Here is a 24,532-nt window from a genome sequence, read left to right as displayed (position 1 = left end):
TAATATTTAAAGAAATTTATTTTTTCTAAATAAACAGCTGTTCCAATAAACCTCAAATATATCAAAAAATTTATATACACGATTAAAGAAAAAAAAGATCAGGCAAACTAGAAAAATATGGAATAAACTACATTATTTTTGAACTGCATATCAAAACAGAACGTCAAACTGTCCATCCATAACGTTGGTCAGTGTCTTTACAATTTATACATTTATCGACTGAGTATTTTACTCAGTGGGGAGAAATGCTGCTTAGCTCACTGCTAAATACAGTAACACAGTTTCCTTCCTGTTAAGCAACCTGCTACAAGTACAGCTTCTTGACCATGCAACTTTCAGTCTAATGATGTGAAGTTCAGTCTGGCCAAATATCTGTGCTTTAGATCATCTGTGTGGTGCTTCCCATCTGGACTTGCCCATAACAACCTCAAACGTCAAAGTCTTCAGTCAGATTTAGTCATGCATGTTCTCCCACACTGACCAGCGAGCATCCTTACAGATCCTCCAACAGCATGACAAGAGAGGATTCCCTAAATGGTGTCCTCACCCAGAACTTTGATATTAGCCTTTTCTTTGATGTTCCTATTATTCCCAGGCAGTTTAAGATTGTCCTCCGTGATCTCGCCCTCAAATTCCGAGTCCGAGTCAGAGCTGTCGTCATCCGATGTCTCATTCTCTGTGTTGCTGTCCGAGTCACCCAGATCCACCAGGGCTACGTCCTGTCAAATGACGAAGACTTTTTCAAAACTCACCAGTGCTACACATCATACATTTGCCCCAAGTCACACACACGCACAGACCAGCATTTGGAAAAACAACCATACCATTTCGATTACTTTCCCAGCATCCTCCACATTTTCAATGTCAAAGTGGCCAGTGGGGCAGGACTCCATCTCCTGCTTTAGCTTCTCATTAGCTTGGGCGATTTGTGGCAGGAAGAGCTGAAGTCTGTCTAGTACTACATCAAACACAGAACATTCGGATCTTTAACATTACTTATGTCTCCCATCAGAGTAGCTGAAACTAGAATGTTTTTGTAAAATCCCCCTTTTCACTGCATCGTTAAAAGAATTGCTTGCAATATTAAAGTAATAACCTGTATAGTGAGAACATTGCGGCATAATAAAAATTATGCGTCGTTAGCTTACCGCTACTTCTCGGAACAGCAGTCGTTTGCAAAGTGTTGCTGCTGCTTCTGGTGGTTTTGGACTTCACAAGCAGCTTATCACGAAGTCCTAGAAAAAACATTACCGTACATTACCCTAGGGCTGTCAAATCCATACAGTCCAACTCAATATACATTTCAAACAACGCATGATTTACACTCCAGACTCAATGCGAGATGACACTGTCCAAACAATTTCTTCAACCGTGCCTTTAAGGTCCAACTTTTGCTGAAAAATCAGTACGTCTATAAAAGACTAGAAACACCAGCACTGCATGCTACATGAAAGTATAAACCGCCAAAAACTAAACGTTTCAAGTTTAACTATCAATCAGGTCATCACTTTACCAAGCGGTATCTAACCGATACCTCTAAATATTGATTGACAAGAAAGTTAAAGTTCCTTGCAATTAAAACAAACAGCATACAAAACTGTTTTAAAAAAATACAACCTTAATCTTCCTATCATAAGACGTATCCTTCCTTCTACACCAGTACACCGTTATCTGGTAATCACCAACGCTGAGCACTACACGTCTAAAAGTTTCAAATAAACAGAAAATGTAACACGATTTATAAACTTTACTACATACCCCCTTCGTCACCACAGGAAAGCAATTCCTTTGAGACTAAGGTCCCCTTTTTCTGATGTTGCTCCATGCTTTTTACCGCATGGACAAGTTGCTAGGTTTCACCTAAAAGAAGAAAAAGCAGTACCGAAAATGGGTCGCGGCATAGTCTGGCGCCCTCTACCGCACGGAGGACGGAACAATACCCTTTGATAATTGCAGGATACTAGGTTTCATTCCAGTAATAATATGCATAATATATATGAGAATTATTCACCATTACTGCATTATTCACAACAAGACCGATTAAATTTGTTCAATAACATTATGATGGATTACAATAAGAAACAATTTTATAGTAATTTACCTAACAAAATGCTTATGTAGCCTAGACGTGTAATGAACCATAAGCGTGGGCGGTTGTCTTAGTTACGTATATGAAGGCACATTCCGAATGATCATTCCGAAACATAAATGTTTGTTATCTACAGGTTTACTCTACTATACCATAATTTGTGTTGCTATTATTGTATTGCAGACTCTGTAGGCCTGTTACAACTCAAGATCCTTTGTCACGACGATTTTAGCTGTGTTATACAGAGAAACCAGAACAAGTATAATTTGAAGGGTTGTTCGTGCTCATGCGTACTGTAGGCGGGACTGACGCGTATAAATTAGCAGGAAGATCGTTTGACCGGAGTGACAGACTGTCAACGAGGAGGCATCTGTCAGACACCACCAGCACGGTAACAACAAGGATAATAATAGTAATATTATTATCAATGATGATGATGATGATGATGATAATGACGAGAAAAAGTATTATTTTATTACTAAACAACAATTGTAGGCTATAACAAAACACTGACATAAGTTGTTTGTCGACTCTTTTGTCGTGTAGGGACTTTAAATCTTGCGGTCAACATTATTTCGTATAGATTTTTAAATACGTTTAACTCTAGTACGTAATCCATAATATTTTCTTAATTTGTTGCTTGTGTAAAATGCAGAATAAGCAAATCAGTTTTAGGATCTTGCCCTGGAATTGCTGCCTGATTTTGCTTGAGCTTGTCGGTCTAACTTGATCTTAACTAGACTTTCTGTCCCTTCTGGAGATTACATGAATTCTGTAAGCGAGGAGTTTTGTTTTCCAGTATACAGAAGTCTATTGACGGTTTATATTACGGCTACTGATATTAAAGATTTGATCACGGTTTAGGTACCTACATTCTTACTTTTTGGCACAGTTTGTAGGACCACGTAAAATGATCTGAAAAATGTCAAATATATGTACAGATTTTTTCTATATGTGGTAGGAGGACTGATCATTTAATGAATTCAATTTGATTTAATTGTATACGTTTATTATGCCATTAAACAGACTGGCACTGATTTGCCGAGGAAAAAAATACAGCTAACAGTTTCTCCAGCGTGTACTACCCCCTAGTGGCCAGTTCATAAAGTGGCTCGTTATGTGTTTCCAACAAACGTCCTGCTTTGAAGTTATGCATCGGTAAGGTGCATAAACTATTTCTGTCTTGTTGGGGCAGTTTTCTGTAGGCGATTATAAAAGCCCTACTATTGAATCTGTACGATGTGAACTTGAAAGATTTTCTCGCACTCTAGACTGTGCTGTTCAAAGGGCAGGTTTAATACGGTTGGCATTCTTCAGATATCCCTGGGCTGTCGTTATGAGCTTCCTTTCCTTCCTGTCATCAAAGCCCTTCCCAGAATATAAAGTGCTTTATAAGAAAGGCAGGCATCATCAGTGAGGAGAAGAGGAAAATGTGTGAGGTGTATTTCTGCTCACTTCTGTCTGTGGTTTTTTTTTTTTGCAGTTTTATCAGTCATGCTGTCTCTGGCACCCTGCATTTTTTTTCAAGTCTGTCCCTCCCTTTCAGGTCTGTGTCTGTTAGAAATAGCAGGATATTAATCAACGAGTCCACACCAAGGCCGATTCCAAATGTCCTGCTGAACCAGCTTCATCAGAGAGCCGCTGCAGTCAAAGCGATGGCCGTCTACTCCTCACAGAGTCAAGCCTCAAACTCAGCGAGGGTCAGAGCAACTTGCCTTTAAATCCCAGATCTGGCCATTTAGCACCATCGCTGTACATCATGGTACCTGTGGACTATGGCAAACTGCTGGAGGAAGGCGAAAGTGGCACCTCGGCCGACAGCTACCGAAATGGCATCTTCGCGGGCAGCGGGGGTCTCTCGGACGACGATGAAGCATGTCCCTTAGAGTCGGAGCTCCTTCTGCCCGCGGCTGCCCTCTTTGTGGAGGAAGGGCATCAGGCCAGGGGGGCAGAGCCGCCCAAAGCTGCCCTGAAGATGCCCAGAGAGTCCGCCTTGGCCATGGCACTGCAGATCCTATTGCCCTTCCTGCTGGCAGGCTTTGGCACAGTGTCTGCCGGCATGGTACTCGACGTGGTGCAGGTACGACTGACCTGATCATGACTCTTGACCAGGACGACTCATCGCTCGATTGGTCCAGTGGCCATGCTTTCACAAAGAAGTACGTCACGTTCATTCATATAGCGGTCTGTCTCATTTCATTAGCATTGGGAGGCCTTTCAGAATGTCACTGAGATCTTCATCCTGGTGCCGGCCCTTCTAGGCCTCAAGGGGAACCTGGAGATGACTCTGGCATCCAGACTATCAACGGCGGTGAGCAGTTCCGGTCTAACATACATTATGGGCAAGGAGGCCCATAACGGTGTAAATGTACAGGTATTGCTGCCAATAAGAAGGGCTGACAAATGGCAAAGCAGATCAGTGTCAAAGCAGATCACTGCCAACACTGCATGGGCAATGCTAGCACACTGCATGGGCAATGCTAGCACACTGCATTTCCAATGCTAGCACACTGCATGGCTAAACATATCAATGGTAAAACACTAATGTAAACATATAGGCAACATTACTAACAGAAAGGGTTAACAGATGTCTAAGCAGATCAGTGCTAATTGTATGGGTAATACTGGCACACTGTATATTTAAACAGATGTGCATTAACAGTCAGGATAAGTGTAGAGTCTGTGCCATCAAACATGCAGTCTTTGAGTAGGTGGATTCATACAAGTGTGCATCATGGCAAAGGTAGTGTTATTGCGGTTGAGGGTGATCATTTTCACCGTGCTCACCACATACTAACAACAGTGACACACCTTATGTCCTTATGACTGCTGGCGTGGTTTCCCAGTACTTCAGGAAATGATTTTTTCCTGAAGAATAAAAGTGGTGGTTCTGGACATGCCCTGCTGACAGAATAAGACACCAAAGGGTGTTGACTTGATATCTCATGGCAGTTTCACATGCATTCTCTTGACATATGAGTCCTTTTTTATTACAGGCAGTATGGGGCTGTGCACTCAGGTTAATGTGCAGCTCAGTAGTGGAGACGTTCTCAATGTTTTTCTCAGCCCAGTCCAAGAGCTTACGTCAGTGATGTAATGAAAGGGATCGCTTAGGGAGTCGCTCCGCAGAAGCTCGTTTTAATCACTAGCTGTCAGCAGTGGAGAACTCATTCCAGACAGGTCGTCATTGGTCTCCACCTTCTACAGTGTCATGCTGGCATCTCCCAGCGTTGCTCAACACGAGCATGAGCGCCAAGTGAAACGACCGGTTCCTGAAGGCCGTAAGAATGTGGTGTCCGAAAAGGGGAAGTGTCACTGTAAATTCCAGCCAGAACAAAGGAACGAAACTCCAGGAAGAAACCAGGGGGAAAGTTTGTGTTTATTGTAAACTTCACCAGGCAAACTGTTTTAGATCAAACATAAGTCAGGAGGTCAAAACAAAGCAGAGATGAAAGTTACTGGTCTTGATTAGCCACATGTGATTCTTTGTCTTTCAGTTTACCCTTGAAATACAATGATGTCACTTCCTGTTGTCTAGATTCCTGAACCATTTACGCTTCATGCTGTTGCACCATACGCAAGCAGCATTTGAGCATTTGAGAAGCTCTCGTTCTTGCGGCGGTTGTGAAAGCCTGCTGTTTGTGGCCTTGTCCCAGGTGAACGTAGGGAAGATGGACTCTCCCACTGAGAAGTGGAACTTAATAGTTGGCAACCTGGCACTGAAGCAGGTAAATTCCCCTTACGTGACGTCTCACCTGCGCTTCCAGCCGTCTTCCTCACTGTTGGCCCGTATATATAGAAAACACCTTTCATATAATGTCATTCATACCCGGCATGATTGTGGTCACTGTGTGATCACCGTGACTGTGGGAAGACAAGAGCATTACATGGTATTATTAACACAAACATGTTATATGGCAGCTTTACCCCACTTCTGTACATTGCGATCCATCCTAGACTCAACCAGCAATGTTTTTGTTGAATGGCCTGTCACCTTTGCTTTATCTTAATCCGTAACCAGTTAACTAGCAGCCTGCAACACCATCATTTGGTGTTGTTCTGAGGGCAGTAAGCACTGACATACTCACCTAATTATATCCTCTGACTTAAATTACTAACAGTATTCCTCAGATGTCTGTATTACAAAGCATCTCTGTACTTTTTTTTTTTCCCAGGGAGACATCTATTATGGTTTTATGTTATTTGGAAATTGCCAGTTACTTAATATATATTCTTACATTGGTATAGAAAACAGAAAAAAAATGAGACAGGTTGAGGTTTACGGAGGCTTGGAGGACGAAAATGGTTAGAAATTAAAAATAGCGGAGTAGACTTTGTATATAATACTGGCTTGTGAAGTTACCGTGTTAAATGCATTATAGGGGCACATGAATGAGAGGTGACCCGCAAGCATTCCCCGCTGAGCCCCAGGACAGCCCTGCTGTCTCCAGAGGCCGCCGTAGCTTTACATAACACCAGACAGTCATTCACTGCATCATTCACTGCAGCATACAGTTAAAAAACTATCCCACCTGCGCCAAGTTCTTTTAGATAACCGAGGTTGTTGGGGAGATTTCAGGTAAGTCGTCAGTGCTCTGTCTGCAGTAGCTGTGGTAAAGTTTATGAATGACATAGATGTTTGTAATGCCTGTGTGGGTGGAACCGTGGTATTTTGGTATGACTCCTGGCTCTCTGGGCTGTAGGTTTTGCAATGTTCTGTTAATGATGGACAAACGGGTATAACAGGTGACGCTAATGCTGTAACAGGAATGCTTAGCATGCAGAGAGGTGATTGGTTCAGTTAATGGCTGGGATGCTGGCCATCCCTCTGTGACAAATTAATTTTGTCCAGGATGCCAAATGCATCCTCAGGACACTGGGTCTTCAGGGATGCAGTGGAGGACTTTCTGACTTTCTTGGGAACCTTCAGAGTCAATGAATTAAAGCGAAAGGCTCTAACACAGGAGCAAGAGAAATAACGACATAATCTGTCTGTTGTCGCCGGGCGGGGTAGCGAGCGTCACCCTCGGCTTTGTGTCCCCAGGTGCAGGCTACGGTGGTGGGCTTCCTGGCCGCCATGGCAGCCACGGCCCTGGGTTCGATTCCCGAGGGCAAGTTTCAGATGGGACACGCCTTGCTGCTCTGTTCCAGCAGTGTGGCGACCGCCTTCATCTCATCGCTGTTGCAAGGTACTGTGAGGCCCCGCCCACGTCATTGGACTCCGCCCACCATTCCATCCTTGAGGGTCATGCCCTCACTCTTCTAGTACTGCTTGTTCGTTTTAATATAATTTAAATAATTAAGCATTATTAATTCATATGCTAATTTCACCTCTAACTATATCCGCTAGACCCAGCTACAGGTCTTCATACAACAGAATTGCATTTTAACTTTCGTCTTGCCACTGAGGCTGCTTGGCTTTTGTCTGACCTTTGACCTCTCCTTCTCCCAACTGTGCGCCGTTGACCTTTTCTCTAGGCGGCATCATGGTGGGCGTCATCGTCGGCTCGAAGAAAAAGGGCATCAACCCCGACAACGTGGCCACGCCCATCGCCGCCAGTTTCGGTGACCTCATCACTCTGACTATCCTGGCATGGGTCAGCCAGGGCCTGTACAGCTGCCTGGGTGAGAGCGACAAGCCAGCAGAGATGCCAGTCATTTTAAAGCTGCACACTTGTCTAATTTGCATATAGAACATAAGGGCCGCGGGAGCCATAAATGCTTATATTTTAATTGTAGATGAATTGATAGGAAAGAAGCCCTCTCAGTTTAAACACATTTTCTTCTAAGGAAATATGACGGTAGCTCAGTGGCTGCACTGCCCCTTTACAAGGCTAGGGTTGAGGGTCTGGATCCTGTCTCCCCTCTGGCTGTGTGGAGGTTGCATGCTCTCTTTGTCTTACACCGGTTTTGTATGGGTACTCTGGTTTCCATTCATAGTCCCACGATATGCAGTCAGGCTAATTGGTGTTTCTGAATGAACAACAGAGTGTCTGTGTCCTGTCTGGGCTGGACCATACTGCTAATATGGATGCTTGACACTTTGGTAAGACAGGGTGGCATTATGTTGTTTGAGTGATAGCCACAAGGTGGAGCACTAGTCTACCTTTGGGAGCATTATGGCCCAGAAATGAACCTATCGATGTTCTGTGTAGGTTAAATATTTCTCTGGACTTGCTAATTGGATTTATTTTTTTTTTGTTTCGTTTTGATATTGTAGCACAGGGGTCCTTCAGCAAATTTATCCTGTTGCAAAAACAGCAGGTACATCTGCAGAATCACACTAAGCAGGAGACAATGCCAAAGTAAACTTTCTATTAATGGCCACTAGGGGGCAATTTGTTTCCAACTTTCCATTCTGATGCAACTGTAACTGGTAAACCTGATTCATAGGTAGGTTTTAGCATGAGTAAGTCTGGTCTGTTTTGTGCTTTTTCAACACCAGACTAGACTGGCAGCCTTTTAGTTTTGGAACAATTCTTTTATACCCAATTCCTGTATGTTTTAAGAATCTGCTTTGAGGTGTTGGTAGCTCTTCCAGAACACCCCCAAGTAAACTTTTTAAAAGACTGAATTTGGTTTCTCCATACAATGAATACCCCCTAGCTCACATGGCAGGAATATCTTCAAAGCTCTGTAGAGTCATCCCTTGGAAAATGCCAGCACTTGTCACATGGCAGGCAGGTGACGGCCAAAACATGGGTGGGATTGGCTCTGCATCTGGGAGCAGTCCCGCCACGGCCAGGAAGCGTAAAGCGGCCTTAGCCGGCAATCCCCCGAACCGCCGGCAGACAAAGGCGGGCTTATAGCCGCGAGAGCCGCACTCCGCGAGTCCCTCTGGGCGACCAAACTCCTCCAAGATGTAACAGCATCTATTCATGGCCTGATCCAATCACGCCCCCCAGATCACACACCGGAATGCCCATGAGGGTTTCTTAAAAATACGGTTAATATCTGAAAGTCTGCGAAAAAACTGCATTAACACTTCAAAGTGGCGATTCCAGCAGCTTCTCCCTCCTTCGAGGGCCGGCGGGGTGCCTTTTTGTCCAAAGCAGCCCTAAATATAGAGGCGTTTTCCGTCTTTTTCTGGACGGTTGAGATTAGGAGCAGTTAAGTTTGTGGAACTGTGAGCCAGTCATGAATGTCTGAAGAAACCTCAGCTCTTCTTTTCTTTTTTATATGAACATTGCCTAAAAAAACTCTGGAGTCTCTATAAATACTATAATTTGCGTTGGGTGGAGTTTGCCAGAACTGGTATGTTTCCCAACAAAAAAATCACCCTGACTTCAGAGTGCTAGGAAAAGGGCTGCATTTTCCAAACATAGGTACTGTGAAACAGCTGGGGGATGTTTTAGGGTTAGGTTTAGGGTTAGTCAAGGCCCTGGCAGGTAAATCTTTGCCCTCGATCTACACTGTTGGGGTGATGCAAACACCTATTTTTCCACCACATCTCTATATGGCAGAAAATTGATAAATTGTGAGCAGGGCCAAAGGCGCTTGGTGTTGATTCGCACTGCCTAACCCTCCTTTATGTCTGATATGAATTGATTTACTTTGCTCTTTCCCAGATTTTTTCCCTTCTGCCTTTGCTGGCTCCCTCCCTGCCCCCTCCCTATGAATCCTGGGAAGCGAAATCACCTTCTATTTAGCTCTTAATTCTGCACACTGTCCCCATGTCACACAGATCTGTTCTCTGCCCTGATTGGAGCATGTCCCTGCCCCTGTGTGCATGTACGCATATTTGGATGTGAATTAACTCGCATTTGTGTGACCATGGGAGTGTCTCAGCCCGGCCATGCACTGTTTGCACACATTCAGCCCTGCCATTTGTCAAGTGACTAATGATTGAGGCCGTTGGACTGTCTGTAAGATTCCGGAATGCCATTTATCTTTCGGGTGGATTCTCAGAACGACGAGCGACCTGTTTGTTTACATGAGGCGGCCATTTTACACTTCTGGTGGCGTTTGTAACTTTTCTCATTTCATTCCTTTCAGGAAAGACTGGCACGCTTCGACCTTATAGCTTTCTTAGAACAGTAAAGCGTGTACATTCAGCGATTTCTCTAGACTTTAAATCTTTCATCCTCACCCGTGATGCTTATTAATTAAACTCCCACATTGGTGTGAAGGAATTAATTGTGTCCTTTCCCCCCGAGTTTGACCCCCGTGGCTCTGACCGTCCTCCTGCTCTCCCCAGATTCGCAGCCGTACGTGTCCAGCCTCGTCTGCGCCTCCTTCCTCTCCCTGACTCCAGTCTGCATCCTGGTCTCCTGCTGGCACCCTGCCAGTCACTCACTGCTCTTCTCGGGCTGGGAACCAGTCATCTCCTCCATGGTCATCAGCAGGTCAGAGCCCTTTGTCCTCTTTCTCATTCCGATACACACTGTCGTCTTCTTCCTTATCTGTGCCTTCTCTCACGGCCGTTCACCTCCCTCTCTCCTCATCTCTCCATTCTCCCCTCCACCAGGCCTCTGCTTTTCTTCATGATGTTCCGCTGCTTTATTCATGTATTTTTTTTTTTTTGTCGCTTAGTTGATGTTTCTCTCTGAAACGATTTCGTTTTAACCTTTTATATTTCTGGATATTTTCAGCCAGATCTCAAGCTAGCAGATTTCTGGCTAGTCTGCGCCATTAACCCATCAGGCTGTTCAGTTGGTCTGTCGCCCGGTTAGCATTAGCGATTAGCTTCTCCCGCCATGGTGTTCCTGGTGAATTGTGACACATGGTGTTTATTAGGCTAATCATGTCTAGCCATGCCATGGTTAGAAGCCAACCCTTGTTGCTTGATCCTAATCTGCTCGCATATGGATAAGGCACCATTCCCAAGATCAGGACTCCGTTGTTGGTTCTCTGAGCTGCTCAGCTTCAGGGTAGCTCCTGGGAAGGCCCCAGAAGGCTGCTTCCTCCTCCTCTGGGGGGGGGTCACCGTGGGTCTGCCCTCTTTACGTCACCCAGATGGCTCCCCGTCCATCGTTTAGAGGAATGCGAGGGCATAAGCACCGCAGTGTGCCGCAGCAAATGAGAAACTTGGGCTAAGGCAAGCAGATTAACGATGTGGCAACATAGCCGACAAATAGGCATCAGTGCGGATCAGTCTGGGTGGCTTTTCCCAAAGCAGCTCGCTTCACGCTCCAAAGGTCGCAGTTAAGGGTCCGTTTTGGAGATCCCGCAGCCATCACTCCCGAGGCACGTCCTTGCGTTCCGTGCGTGTGCCCCGAGTCCTTTTTTTAGCTGCCCCGTGCAGGTGGCCATAATGGGGACATTGTTCTCCTCGGGAGTGGAGGAGGAGAAGGTATTTGTGTACTTTAAACATTCCCGGCTGGTATAAACAGCACGCTCGCCGATCTGCTGACGTCCAGTGATGCCAGCAGATGAGGACGGGATGCTGGCCAGCATCACCATGCATGTAATCCCCCCACCCCTAGGGGGGGTGAAGCCTTCACATGTTTGCTGGAGATGGGCCAACATGGATGATGCCGACTTCCAGAAGAAAAAAAACAGAGTCGTGGTGCAAAAACAAGACGGCATAAAAACAAAGAGCAGAGGCACCAGCGTCCTTGGCCTGGTTTCCCCGCTTCGGTGTAACAGGTGTACGTTTCCCAAATGTCAACACTTTCAACTGTCAACAAAGGGATATACTTTAAAGCTAAACCCTTTTTCCAAAATAAGAAATGTTTCATCATGTTTTTTTATGTTGATCCACGCTGGGCCGTGTGCATTGCGGTTATGAGCTCTGTGTGACCGTGACCTCCTGTGAAGGTGCAGTATCCCGCCAGGAGTAACACTCGTCTGAGCCTTTTGGGTGCCGCCTCACTGATTGGTCAAACACTCTGTCGCCAAGGTGTCGTCAAAACATGAAAATGCCTTCCTTCCGAAATGGATATTTTTATCACAAAAAAGCTAACGATTCTCCCCTCTGAAGAGAGTTCTCCAGTAGGATGTCGATTCATCAGTCCGAAAATAAACTGGCATTCATGTCTGTAACCTGCAGCTCTTAATATTTTATGCTTCTACAATTAGCCTGTTCTGTGTGATTTGTCAAGCAAAAAGTGTTTCTTCGTGACAGCTCTGCAAACAGGCCAGTTAGGTTACTTTTAATTTAGCGATACTCCCCTGAATCCGACTGCGCCTTGCCTTTTGTATTTTCTTAAGGTTGTTTATTGCAGTTGTGGGAAGCGAAGAAGCACTATGGCGGCTTAGCTTAGCATTTTAGCCTGGCTAGCTAAGCAAGCTGCTTTCGCCTCTTTGATCAGTGATATATGCAGCTGTTGTCTGTGCAACAGGATGAATGAAAAAGAACCCGGTTGAGGCTCCTGTACATTTAGCGTCGCCCTGTTCTTTATTTGCTTGTAAACCGTTTTCCCTGGAAAGTTTCTTGTTCAAAGAATTCCATGGAAATATATTAAAGTAGGCCGGAGTTTTATGGCGAGCATGATCACTAGGCGCTAATTGTTTTGCATTCCTCAGTTGTTTACAAACAATGTTGATGTGCCGCATGGTGTCGAGGCGGGATGCTGTATGGGCTACCCAAAGTGGTGTCGAGGCGGGATGCTGTATGGGCTACCCAAAGTGGTGTCGAGGCGGGATGCTGTATGGGCTACCCAAAGTGGTGTCGAGGCGGGATGCTGTATGGGCTACCCAAAGTGGTGTCGAGGCGGGATGCTGTATGGGCTACCGCTACCCAAAGTGGTGCGGGGGGGTTCACCACATGATTTCCATTTAAAAAATGTCAAAAATATTCCATTGTAACTGTAACTGGTCTTTGCACGTTCCCCTAGCGCTACACCCGTCAGCAATACATGGGTCACAAGTCTCTGACAGTTATTTCTGGGATCGTGGGATGAAAAGTTTGGCACCCCGTGCTCTGGGGCTGGTATATTTGTTCTGATTCTCTGACCCCCCCACACGCACACACACACACACACACACACACACACACAGACTCTGATCTAGTGCCTGTCTATTATAGACAGTTCTATAATTTTATTTTTTTAGCATCATGTATTGTATTCACGTAATTTTTATATGGCAGCTTTGAAATAGGTCTGCCCCCACCTCTAACCCCCCCACACACAGTTCTCTGTTTTTTTTCCCCTCATCTGTGCCCCTTTGCAATTCCTTCGTGCACCTCCAGGGGGGTGCACCCCCACAGTTTGAACACCTCTGCTCTGGTGCTCTCTTTGGAGTCACATGACTGTACGGCCCTTAACCCCCCGCTCCCTGGGCGCTGCTATGGGCGGCTGCCCTTCGTGGCCAGTTTGATCTCACCTACGGAGAGGAAGCTGGGGGAGGCGTAAAGAGAATTTCCCCACAGGGACCAATCAATCAATTCCCCCCCTTTTTTCCTTTTAGCTTTGGAGGACTCATCCTGGACAAAACCCTGTCGAATCCGAACCTGGCTGGCATTGTGGTCTATACCCCCGTAATTAACGGTAAGTCCTCGATAACCTACCATCGTTTAGCCAATGGGAGGGTGAGGCTGCAGCTGTGAAATGACCCAGGATGCATTGCTTCACACAAGAGTACCAAACATACCAAAAAGGGGAAAGATTGCGAAGCGCTAATTACCGGCAATTAACGCGATACTATATTACAGGTGCTTTTCCCATTGGCATATCACTCTCATTCTGCCTTAGATACAGAAAAAAATCGCCAGATCCATATGCTATGGAGGTCTGTCCCCATTTACTTGGGCATGGTTGCCTGTGGGTCAGATGCGTCCGGCTCTCAGTGCGTAGGAGCAGAGAGATTACAGTACAATCAGTATTTTTACTGGAGCGCCACTCCATTCCGCTCAGGGATAAATGTAGCATAGACTGCTGTAGACGTGGACAGGTCTCAGGCAAACGGCTCCTGCCAGAGTTAGCGCTTTGATGCCAATTAGCATAGCTTAAGAGAGGCCTGCTAATTTGCAGCAAGGCCTCCATCCCTGCCCATGGCTCCCCATTTCACCCTCCCCACCCCCCACCCCCTAAGCCTGAGTCAGAGGAAAATAAATTAGATGAGGTGGGATGTATGGTCTGGCAGGCGGTCACTCCAGACCCCCTCCTGTCACCCCTGTCTGAAACTCGGGGTCCCCTTTGACCGATTTTAGATACATGGGCCTGTAGATGAAGGGAAGGGTTCTCTGTTTCAGCACACGAAACTGTGGACTGACATTTTATGCCCGAAGCAAAATGGAAATGAGTTTTGAGTTAAGAGGACCCCGTCTGCCTCTGTGGGACGTCTGGTTTGATGTTGAACCTGAAACAGTAAAGCCCTCGTCTCTGGGGCCCACCGGCTAATCAGGCCCCCAGTTAGGACACCTAAAACCCCCGAGGACCCCTGCTGTTCTCAGTCTGCCTCAGTCCCACAGTTTCACACTGCAGTAATAGCTTTAGCAAACGTTTCAATGGAACAGCTTACAGTGGCCGAAATCCTTTGTTCTTCCCTGGGCATTTTAATTATATCATGTAAGCAAAGGCTTTGAGCTTCACGCTAATGATGGTAACAAATATCACATTACACTGAGAATTGAGTACTGCCCATAGTTTAGCAGTTAGCTCTCTGGGAACCTCGCCGGTTGTCAGCACTGGGTGTATAAATCCTCTGTGTCTCCCAGCAGACCGTGTGTCTGCCTCTGAAAAACAGGACGGCACCAGGTGTTATGTTACAGTGCCCAGGTGTGCCAGTCAAACCCAGAATGTGGGTTTCTAAGTCTGCAGTGCAGCTAGCCAAACGCGCAGTGTGCATCACCGAGCCCAGGTCTTCTAGATGAATCCAGAGAGTGGATAGTGAAGGCCAGGTATCCTAGCCAAGCACAGATCAAGGCTGACTCGCTCTGCATTGTAACCCCTTCATCCCATTCATTGTGCTGCCTTAACGAGTGACGTCAGGTTATTTCCAGTCCGAGTAGAAGATTAGTCTGTTGCGTGCATGTGGCACAGAGTATACTTAGTACTTTTATTGCTACCCACTCTGCCCTTTGTCAGCAGACAGCGATTCCCTGTTTATTCCACACAGGAAGCGTGGAGAGTGAAGCCAGCGTCTGCGTGCTCCCCCCAGGGGATGCAGCCAGCGCGTGTCTCACAAATAAACTCCCACGATTCCTCTGGAAACTCAGTGGCAGGGAGTGGCCAGGTCTGAAAGCCATCAGTGTGAAGCATATTAAAAGCTAAAAACGCTGCACGTGGCTTCCAGAAGCGTGCCAGGCATCAGCACGGACGACAGGAATTATTTGAGGCCTCTGAAAGGCCTCCTTCCTGCGGCGGCCATTTTGGAAACATATTCCTCACGCTGAGCACATTTAGTTGGTAAAAAAGCATTGATTTGTTAACCCTGTGGTTTTTCTTTTTGGGGTGGGGGTCGTCACTGCAGCATGGTGCACAAGGGTATAGCAGGATCTGGCATGAATCTGGAAAATCTGGAATGGAACTCACAAACATTCTACGGTATGCACATACATGATTCAAACAGGTCCTTTGAAACACATTTTCAACTTTGGAGGCTTGCTAAGTTCCATGGTGATTGACTTTAGCGTGCAGTAGGTAAAACGGTAGGAGTATGACACAAACGAAAATGAGAAGTTGTGCACTCTTGGATCTGTGAGAAGTGTATGTGTTGATCTGGGGTCGTCCACAAAGATAAGGTGTTCTCAGCTTCCACAGCCAAGGACACATTCCAGGATCTTTCCAGAAAACTCTCTTTACTTAGACCTAACAAGCCTGATGTTGCCTTATGGAAAAATACTAATCAGTCTTTACCGAAGGTCACAAGATGTGGGGAAAAGGTGAGTTACAAACAGTGGGGTAATGACATTGGGAAGTATGTATGATCAAAAAAGCATGATTTCCCACAATGCCGCTCATTTCATCATGTGTCAGGGGGCTTATGACAAAGCGTCCTTTCGGCTGATTTTAGCTGCTGCCTCTCCCAGGTATCGGAGGGAATCTCGTTGCCATCCAGTCCAGCCGAATCTCCACATACCTGCACTTCCACAGCACGCCTGAAGAGGTGCCAGCGGAGGCCCAGGTCTGTTACCAGCCCTGCTTGACCTTCTGCGGCACAGGTAAGGGGTGCTGCTGGCATGTGGTTACAAGCCGACTCCCTCAACTCTGCAGCCCTTCTGCTTAGATCTAAGCCCGGCCCACAGGCCAAATTAAAAGATTTTTTTTAAGGTGGGAGGGGGCATAATTCATACAAAGGGGCCTACTGTATCATCAGCCAATGATACGTTTTGAATCAGTGACTGACAGGGGAGCGGGTACACTGGGGGCCAATAAGCTTTCAACTGGGGCGAGTCTGAAGCCCGTGGCCCCGCCCCAGTATACGCCCCCTGCTGGCCGGAGCCTCGCAGCACGGAGAAACAAGGTTTCGGCTTTTTACGAGCCGCACTGTCTGGCCGGCTTCCAGCGAACATCTTTGGTTTTCGGTCGTAAAACGGGAAAATAAGACGTGCGGCAGTTTGATTCCCATTTAGAGCAGATAACGTGCTTTTACACAGCCCGCCTCATTGCCCGTAATGACATCTCGGCTCCTCTGGTAACCGCGGTTACGCCCCTGGGGGAGTTTTTAACTTCTGTCCACGGCCACCGGATGGTTCTTTAATAGGCGAGTTTGTAATCGACGCCGGGGAGGTTATTCTTGTCCATTTCGGCGGCTTTGGCAAAGCGGAACGCCACGACCGTGACACCGGAAGATGGAGGAACGCTGCCCCTTTAAGGGAAACGGCACAATTATAGGGAACTCGGCCTCTAAAGCTCTTTACACGGCTCATCTTAGCCAGTTGTGCTGCCGTGGTTTATCTGCCAGACGCTCAGTTCCTGCTCTGACCAAAACAGACCCCGTGCTCTGAACTGCAGGTTATCGTTTCTGCAGCCGACACAACTGGGCACATTGTCCGGAGCCCGGGGGGGCCGGGAGACGGCCCAGGTGGGAGGGGTTGTGGGTCATCGGGGCCCGGTTTAAGTAATTTTGTCCCAGGCCTGGGAATTATGCCCGGCAGGCCTTGGTCCTGGGATTAATTTCGAAGAAAAAGAGAAAAATATAGTATATTATATAAAGTATAGTATGTGGCGCATTTCCTGGAGCATTAGGCAAACAGACGGAAGGAGCTGCGGGGTTAGGGTTAGGGTTAGGGGCCTCACAGTCAGGAGCGAGATTTTAGGAGCGTAACAGAAACAGAAAAGTATTACTGCTGATTGATCTGAACCCCGCTGTGAACAAACTAATCAATGGAAAATTGGCAGTTTTATACGATTTTTTTCCTTAGTGCCATCTGTGTAATTATGGGTGCATACTAGGATGCCAATACGCCTTCTGTTTTGTGGGCATCAGAGGAGCTTCATCTCCAAATTCCCTGATTGGCTGTATGGGATCACATGGTAAAATCGTATGACCTTCCCTTGTTTCCCCTTAGGACCCAACCACCGCTCAGCCCAGGTGCTGCTCCTCCTCGTCATTCCAGGTCACGTGGTCTTCCTTTACGTCATCAGCCTGATGAAGAGCGGCCACACCACCCTCACACCCGTTTTCGTGGCCGTCTACCTGGCCGCCGCCCAGCTGCAGGTAGGGCGCGAACCAGGAAGTTCTACCCCGGCTTTTTGCTGGGCTGCACCCTGTCTTCCAGCTGACTGGTAGCTTGACTCCTCTAGTTTTTTTACAATTTCTTTGCCCGGTATCAAAAGGAGAGAATGAAGACAATAAGGTTGGACTTGTGAAATAGGATTTATATGTATGGCCACCAGGACTTACGAGCATCCACAGGTATCACAACACACCATTGCAGGTCTAGTTCAGGGAAACGGTCTCACTCACCGCACCCCCTAGTGTGAAAAATGGGGTACTACGTACCCCCTAGTGTACAAAATGGGGTACTACACCAATGGCGGTCCACACCTTAGCAGATCCGGGCTGGGGGGGTCGGCTGTGTGACCCGACCCCAGGCGACTCCTCCCTGTTTATCTTGCAATTAGGACCAATTAGCAGATGGGGCATCAAAGGCGTGTCTGTCCGCCAGCAGGGGAAATGCGCGGCGTGTTTGCACTGTGGTGGATTACACGCCCTGAGGGCCTCCGAGTCGAACCCGAGTGCCACTGTTGGTTCAGGGTTGCTGGGAGCTAGATAGATCATCATTTCCCAGTTGGGGGGGGGGGAGGTTAGCTTGGGGGTGAATGAGATCCACAGTTCAGCACATAAATGGTCGCTTGTCCTTTTTAAAGAGGACTCTGCAGGCTGGCAAATATAGGCTGTCCTCTGAAGAGTTAAATAATCCAGACCTCTTAATAAAGCAATCATTTCAACAGTTATTAAATTATTTCTGTGTGTCCTGAGGGATTGGGACGTTCCTGCTCCCTTTGCCCCTCGGCCTGGGCCTCGACCCCCCCCCCCCCACCCCCACCTAGATGTGACTCAGTCACCCTACACGGGGCATCACATCAAAAACAAATGGAGCTGATTGGTGGCTCGCGAAAATTCAGAAATTTCACACAGGGTAAACGTTACATAGACTCTTCAGCGACTGCAGTATTGAATGAACAATACAGTACAGTCATAATAAATATGAGATATTAAATTGCATTAAATTGTAAAAACATATGACCTTCCCTTGCTTCTCCTTAGGGCATTTAAGGATGGGATCGGAGTGGGGTGGGGGGGGCGGCTTGGTACCGTCCAAGGATGCGGTGCCCCTGGACACGTGCCCACATGCCCATATGGTTAATCCGGGACAGTGAAGAGGGCTTGACCTGCACCCTGTGACACGCGGCTAATCCACGCATAACACACGGCTAATCCACGCATAACACACGCCAAATCCATGCATGAGAATGTCATTGGGCTGCATAGTGGCTTAAGACCCCTAGTCCTTCACTCTGAATGGAAATCTTAAATAAATTCTACCTTAAAAAGGTATAAATTTGACACCACTTTACAAGTTTAATAAATCCTCCCCTTTATTTTGACCCTATTTAATGATCCTGTGGATTTTCACCGTTTAGCATCGGCCCAGATGGGGGCCGTGGACTTACCTTGAGTGCTTTTAGCTCCACGTGACGTGGGTGTCGGCACGCGTTGAAGCGGGGGCCCTTTTGTTCGCCGCGCGGGTGAGGAAACAGCGAGCGTGCCTGTCTGAGACCCCCTCTCGCCGCCAAATGTTTATTTAAAGGTTCTCAGGAGGCTTTTTCGGGGAGCGCAGGGAGACATTTGGCCTGGAAGCAGAGGTTCCCCACAGCCCTCTCAGTGTTGGTGCAGACTGCGAGGGATTTACATTTCCCCCCACAGCTGAACCTACTGACCCTGGTGCAAATTCCCCCCCCCCAGCCCAACAGCCAGCAGTCAGAAGCATCAGTGTGAGTGCGAGTGTGTGTGGGGGTATGCACGGGCCCCCCAGCCCCCCCCCCCAGAAAAACACACCCGCCACTTATAGACATTTTTCTGGTGTCTGCGTGCCACCTCCCCGCACATAAACAGCCAGTGTGTGAGGACAGACTGGCCCATTGAGCGTGTCCACATATCAGAGCCATTTATGCATGTTTTTACGGAAGGTAAACACAAGAGCACTGTCCCTGTGTGTGTGTGTGTGTGTGTGTGTGTGTGAGAGTGTGAGAGAGAGAGAGAGAGAGAGCATCCACCCAGTCCTTCTGCATCACTGATGCATGGAGCATCCGAGCTGCGCTCTCTCCCAGCGTGAAAATTGAATCTTAGTCCTGTTTTCGCCTCCTCTTGTTTTTATACATAAACAAAAGCCTCTAGTTCCAAGAGATAAGTCCCACATTCAGGGGCGGAGGAAACCATGTCACTTAAGTGTATATGCCCCCACGCTACAGGTGGCTTTGGCCAGCTTAGGAATGTCCAGAGTAACAGCTAGTTTTGGTAGAGTTTTAGTAGTTTTACTAGAACTCATTTTGTTCTGGTCATGTGACATTTAGTAGAGTTTTAGTAGAGCCAGAGAGTAAGATTTTTTTTTTCTGTTCATGTGACATTCACAAAGTCCGAGCCCAGCTCACCTGTTGAACTGACATAGCCTGGTCACCAACGAGAGGCACCCGGGGGGTGTCACCCGGTTTAATGTCCCTGCCTCACTTCGCATTCACTAAGAGGGCTCTTTCAGGCCAGGTCACGGATGCCTTTCAGTGTGGCCTCAGCCCCACCACAAAACGACCAGGCCAGGCAGCTGTCCGGGCTAAAAACCATATTCCCTGCTGTGGAAATGGCTGCCGTAAATCTCCAGGCTTCCCCTTTAACTGGTAGGCGAATGGACGGCACATTAAGCGCTCCGGGCGCGGCCCTGACGTGTTTATGCGTTTCGGTGTTGATGTCAGGTGCTTAGAATAGCCACAGTCACTTTACAGCTCGCAGTCTGGCCTGAGTCCCCTTAATCACAGAATCGAAGCCAAACATTTTGACTAAGTGTTGTTCGGATAAACCCCCCCCCCCCCCACCCCTCCAGGGGGCATTTCAGAAGTTACAGCCTCTCGTGGATCTCTGGGAGATTTTTTTTACGAGCAGGATGTGGGGCCTGTTGTCTTGCAGGCTTTGAAGTGCTTGGTGATGTGCACCGGCCGGCTGCATCCGAAACCGAACACTTCCGCACCAAATATCGTGGCAAAATAATACACGAGACATGACAGAGTATCTCAAACCATAGTGCGCATCGCTTAGTGCACAAAAAGGTTCCAGATGGCACTCTACATCCGGTAAAAATCTGAAGTGTGCAAACACTGTACACTATTCAATCCCACAATCCTAGAAGCAACTTCTGAGGAAGTCAGAAGCGAACATGGAGGGCGAAGGTAAAGGTGCTTTTAAGTGTGAATACAATTCTTAATATTAGAACTCAGAAGATCATAAACTAAAGTATGATAAACCTGATGAATGTGCTGACAAACTACATAGTTTGTTCGGTACTTGTCATTATGTAGGACGTCCGTCATTAAAGGTCGGAGTCCAGCAGTTCAACGGTAACATCGTGCATCCGGAAAGTGTAAGAAGTTTTTATTTCTCTCGCACTGAGGAATTGTGTAGCGTGTACTTTTTCCTCATTTGAGTGCATAGTGCATGGTGTGTTATTTTGAATGCAGCCATTGTGAATTTTTGTTGATAATTAGATTTTTTTAGATTATCATTAGAGACTTTTTTTATTTACGGAAGATTCCTGAAGAAAGGATGAGCTCCGTTGTACACCACGGGGCTTGTGGGGGATCACATCACGCGAGTCACTCTGCTGTACTCCGTATAGGACGCCATGGACCATGTGTAATTTTCACTTTAACTCACCAGTCACGATGACCCAGGCCTTTCCGTCCACCAAAGCTATTAGTTGACTATATGACAGCAGACGGCCAGGCTGTGGACGTTGACGCATTACAATATGTGCGCCGGTGATGTGGCTGAACTTGTAGGGCGATAACGGCAGCTTAAGCGGTTCCAGGAGTATGAATCGGGAGAGGAGTGACTCAGCCCTTCCAGACCCTGCACATCATCCCATGAGACTTTCAGCCACCTGGCTTTTTGAGGTCTCCTGGGTGCTCCGTGCCAACGTAGATCTTCGGGAACCACTGTGGGACTGTGGGATTTCTCCTCGCACGGGGAGAACTAGTGCATGTGTCTGTTTGTCCTCCGTCCCGGTGGCGGCCGTGAGAATCTCCGAAAGACCAGGCACGTTGTAAAACATTCCACTGCACTGATGTAGTGCCGTGTGAGAGGTCACAGAGTTCAGGCTGAGTTCACTGTGCAGGACTCTGGGAACGGGCATGGATGAGCAAACTTGCATCATTCCTCTCCCTGTCACCATCTGCTAATCGTATTTACCATGACCGCATGTGACCATTTGTCTCCGAATGAGCACCCCCACTCCAGCATAGGCCTGATACCGCCAACCCCCCCAACACACAGAGAGCATCGTGGTCCTCGGGGGTATGTGAACATTTCCTCAGAGCCCCTCAGCCGAGGATTCCAGCTGAGAGGTCCGTCGGGGGGTTTGTGAATCACAGGTGTGAAGTCAGCACGTCTGCAATGCCCTTGAGAGCTACTTTTTGGACCTGGTCTCGCTAGAATCCATAATGAGCCTCCTACATTACCTCTGTAGCATATCCAGCTTAAGGTCTGTCTGAGGTTACGCGTCAAGCAGATGAAGACAAGCTCTAAGAGGGACGTCATCTGACAGTATCTGTGCTGTGTATGCACCAGCGCTCATTTGCATACAGTTTTCAGGCTAGTGGGCTTTTATCTTCAGGCTTATGTGGTGAGCTTCTCCCTGCCCCCAGTGTGATGAGACCGTCCTATCGTGTACCTCGCTTGACGGCTCGTGTCTCCGCCCCCCTTCCAGGTCATCACCTTGCTCTGCGTTGCTGATTGGTTGGTGCACTGCATGTGGCGCAAGGGCAAGGACCCGGACAGCTTCTCCATCCCGTACCTGACGTCCCTGGGGGACCTGCTGGGCACCGGCCTCCTGGCCCTTGCCTTCCACTTCCTGTGGGCCATCGGGGACCGGGACGGTGACGTCGGAGACTGAGGCAGCAGGGATTATCCCTGAGAGCCTCGAAGACGCGGCGGTAATTCCAAGCACGTCCCACACTGTCGTACGTGGCCGTGCCTGGTGACCGGAAGGGCATTTCTTCTGTTCTGCATTGTACCGGAGGGAAGAAACTCCTCAATAATTCATCCCATCAATGAGAAGCCATCACAGCCAGAAAAAAATGTCAGAGGTACCTTTGGCTCAGGATTTAAAGCGGATAAAGGGAGGAACACTACTTTGCAGCCTTTAGATCTGCATTTGTCGAAATTGGGCATTGTATTTTGAAAGTCACGGAGCCAGTGGAGTACTTTGGTCGTGGGGTTTCTTGTGATCCAAGAACAAACACTAATGTCTGTGATCTCCACCACTGGAGTCTTGATCCAATTTTGACTTAGACATTAGCCTTAGATTGTTAGCCACCACTGCCTGACCCAGTGAGACCCCGCCCACCGCTGTGGATTTTCAAGGTTAAAGGTGCCCCGTCACTCATATGAGGCTCCGCCCACAGTTGTGGATGTTCAGATGGTGGGTTATGGGGTTTCCTGGTCAAACAAACAGTATTTTTGTATGCAAATGTTATAATTTAACAACAAACAGATAATTTAAGCCAAATGCAATTGTTTGCTTGATAGTGATGCATTTGTTTTCTGCAGAACCCTAACTAAAATATACAATACACAGGTATGACGGTCAATTTGGTCTTACTGTATAAGCAAAACCTGACCTCAAATTCAAACATTTCTGTTTCCAAGTGGTTGACCAAAAGGGGGATTAAATTATACTGGTGAATCTGAGATGCGGCATCAGTTTGTCCCCTTCCTTTGTTGCCAAAGGCCCCCCAGGTATCCATCCCATGAAATAAAGCTTTATTTGCAGAAAGACATTGGCATTCTTCTTTTCACATATTCCATCTTGCTCTCCTTTGAGACAGACACACTGATACAGAGTGAACCTTTTTATCTAGCACCCCTCAGGACGTTAAGGGTCTTGTTCAAGGGCCAAACAGACCTGTGACTATTCTGCTGAGGAGGGGATTCAAACTGGCAACCTTCTGGTCATACCCCACTGGGCCACACACCGATTGGTGGAATTGTGACCATGTGATTTTGACATCAGTGAACTGGACTGCCCAGTTTATCTACATCTCTCTCTCAGTCCCTGCCTGTCCCTGGTCACTAGCCCCTACCCCATTTGTCCCTCTCTCTTCTCTTTCTGTCTCTGTCCTGCCATTGCTAACTGCCTTTTCTAATCTAATCTCTCTCTCTCTCTCTTCTAGCACTTCCTGTCTTCTGACATCTGTCTTTCTCCTTCTGGCCTGCTCTTTGTCTCCCTATTTCTTCTTTCTGTCGTTCAGCATCTGTCTCTCTGTCTCTGCCCCTCCTACTCGGTCGTCCCCAGACTTTGGGCGGCGCCCAGGCTCTCGGGTCCGGCAGGGATTAGCGGAGTGAGTTTGGACACAGTGGGAGTCCTGGACTGGGACTCAGACAGAAGGTTGTGTTTATTTATAGGGGTGGTGTCTCCGCCGTCTCGTTTTTACGGCGGGGGCTGTCTCAGAACTGTCTGGTGGGGCTTGGCTGCTGGACGGCGCGCACCTGCTGGACACTGACCCAGAATCTCCGCCCCCCCAGGACCTCCCTGGGGTGCAGCCCGTCCCCACTAAGTGGCCGCATCCATAAATCTCTCCAGCGCTGCCTGACAGGCACCTTTACCTTCCTGAACGTCCCTGAGTCCCTCCTGCTGTTGCTATGTGCCCTGTCCCCCCCCCCAAACCCGCCACACCTGCTCAGAAAGGAATATTTCTCTCCTCCACCTGGGTCTGCCAGACGAGGAGTGCAGTGTGATCAATCTCCGTCAGTTTCATGCTTCTGTTCCTCCCTCCTTCCCTCTCTCTGCTTGCTCACCCTTTCCCCTCTCTCTCCCTCGCCCTTTTCCCTTGTTTGCTCATCCCT

General features: G+C 47.6%; 2 protein-coding genes across 4 annotated transcripts; one reads left to right on the top strand and one right to left on the bottom strand.

Annotated features, from left to right (window-relative positions):
• nopchap1 (NOP protein chaperone 1) lies at positions 1-1,916 on the bottom strand. Its single transcript, XM_023812613.2, has 4 exons — positions 1,759-1,916; positions 1,149-1,235; positions 825-958; positions 1-719 (listed from the first exon to the last, which is right to left on the bottom strand). Exons 1-4 carry the CDS (start codon positions 1,823-1,825, stop codon positions 531-533), a joined length of 477 nt encoding a protein of 158 aa, XP_023668381.1. The 5' UTR covers positions 1,826-1,916; the 3' UTR covers positions 1-530.
• A 169-nt stretch (positions 1,917-2,085) lies between these two features.
• Positions 2,086-23,453, top strand: LOC111844277 (solute carrier family 41 member 2). Of its 3 annotated transcripts, none has more exons than XM_023812608.2 (11): positions 2,086-2,480; positions 3,636-4,169; positions 4,293-4,400; positions 5,746-5,817; positions 7,134-7,278; positions 7,568-7,714; positions 10,287-10,434; positions 13,442-13,521; positions 16,005-16,136; positions 17,487-17,635; positions 22,395-23,453. In XM_023812608.2, the coding sequence occupies exons 2-11, from the start codon at positions 3,849-3,851 to the stop codon at positions 22,578-22,580; spliced, it is 1,488 nt and encodes a 495-aa protein (XP_023668376.1). In that variant the 5' UTR covers positions 2,086-2,480; positions 3,636-3,848; the 3' UTR covers positions 22,581-23,453. The 3 variants fall into 3 exon arrangements, with proteins under 3 accessions (XP_023668376.1, XP_023668377.1, XP_023668378.1); XM_023812609.2 differs by having other exon boundaries at positions 2,442-2,480; positions 3,573-4,169; XM_023812610.2 differs by lacking the exon at positions 2,086-2,480 and having other exon boundaries at positions 4,061-4,248; positions 4,351-4,400.
• Positions 23,454-24,532: the final 1,079 nt, after the last annotated feature.

This window comes from Paramormyrops kingsleyae, chromosome 3 (genome assembly GCF_048594095.1).
Source record: "Paramormyrops kingsleyae isolate MSU_618 chromosome 3, PKINGS_0.4, whole genome shotgun sequence".
NCBI classification, from domain to species: Eukaryota; Metazoa; Chordata; class Actinopteri; order Osteoglossiformes; family Mormyridae; genus Paramormyrops; species Paramormyrops kingsleyae.
This window is presented reverse-complemented; position numbering and strand designations above follow the sequence as displayed.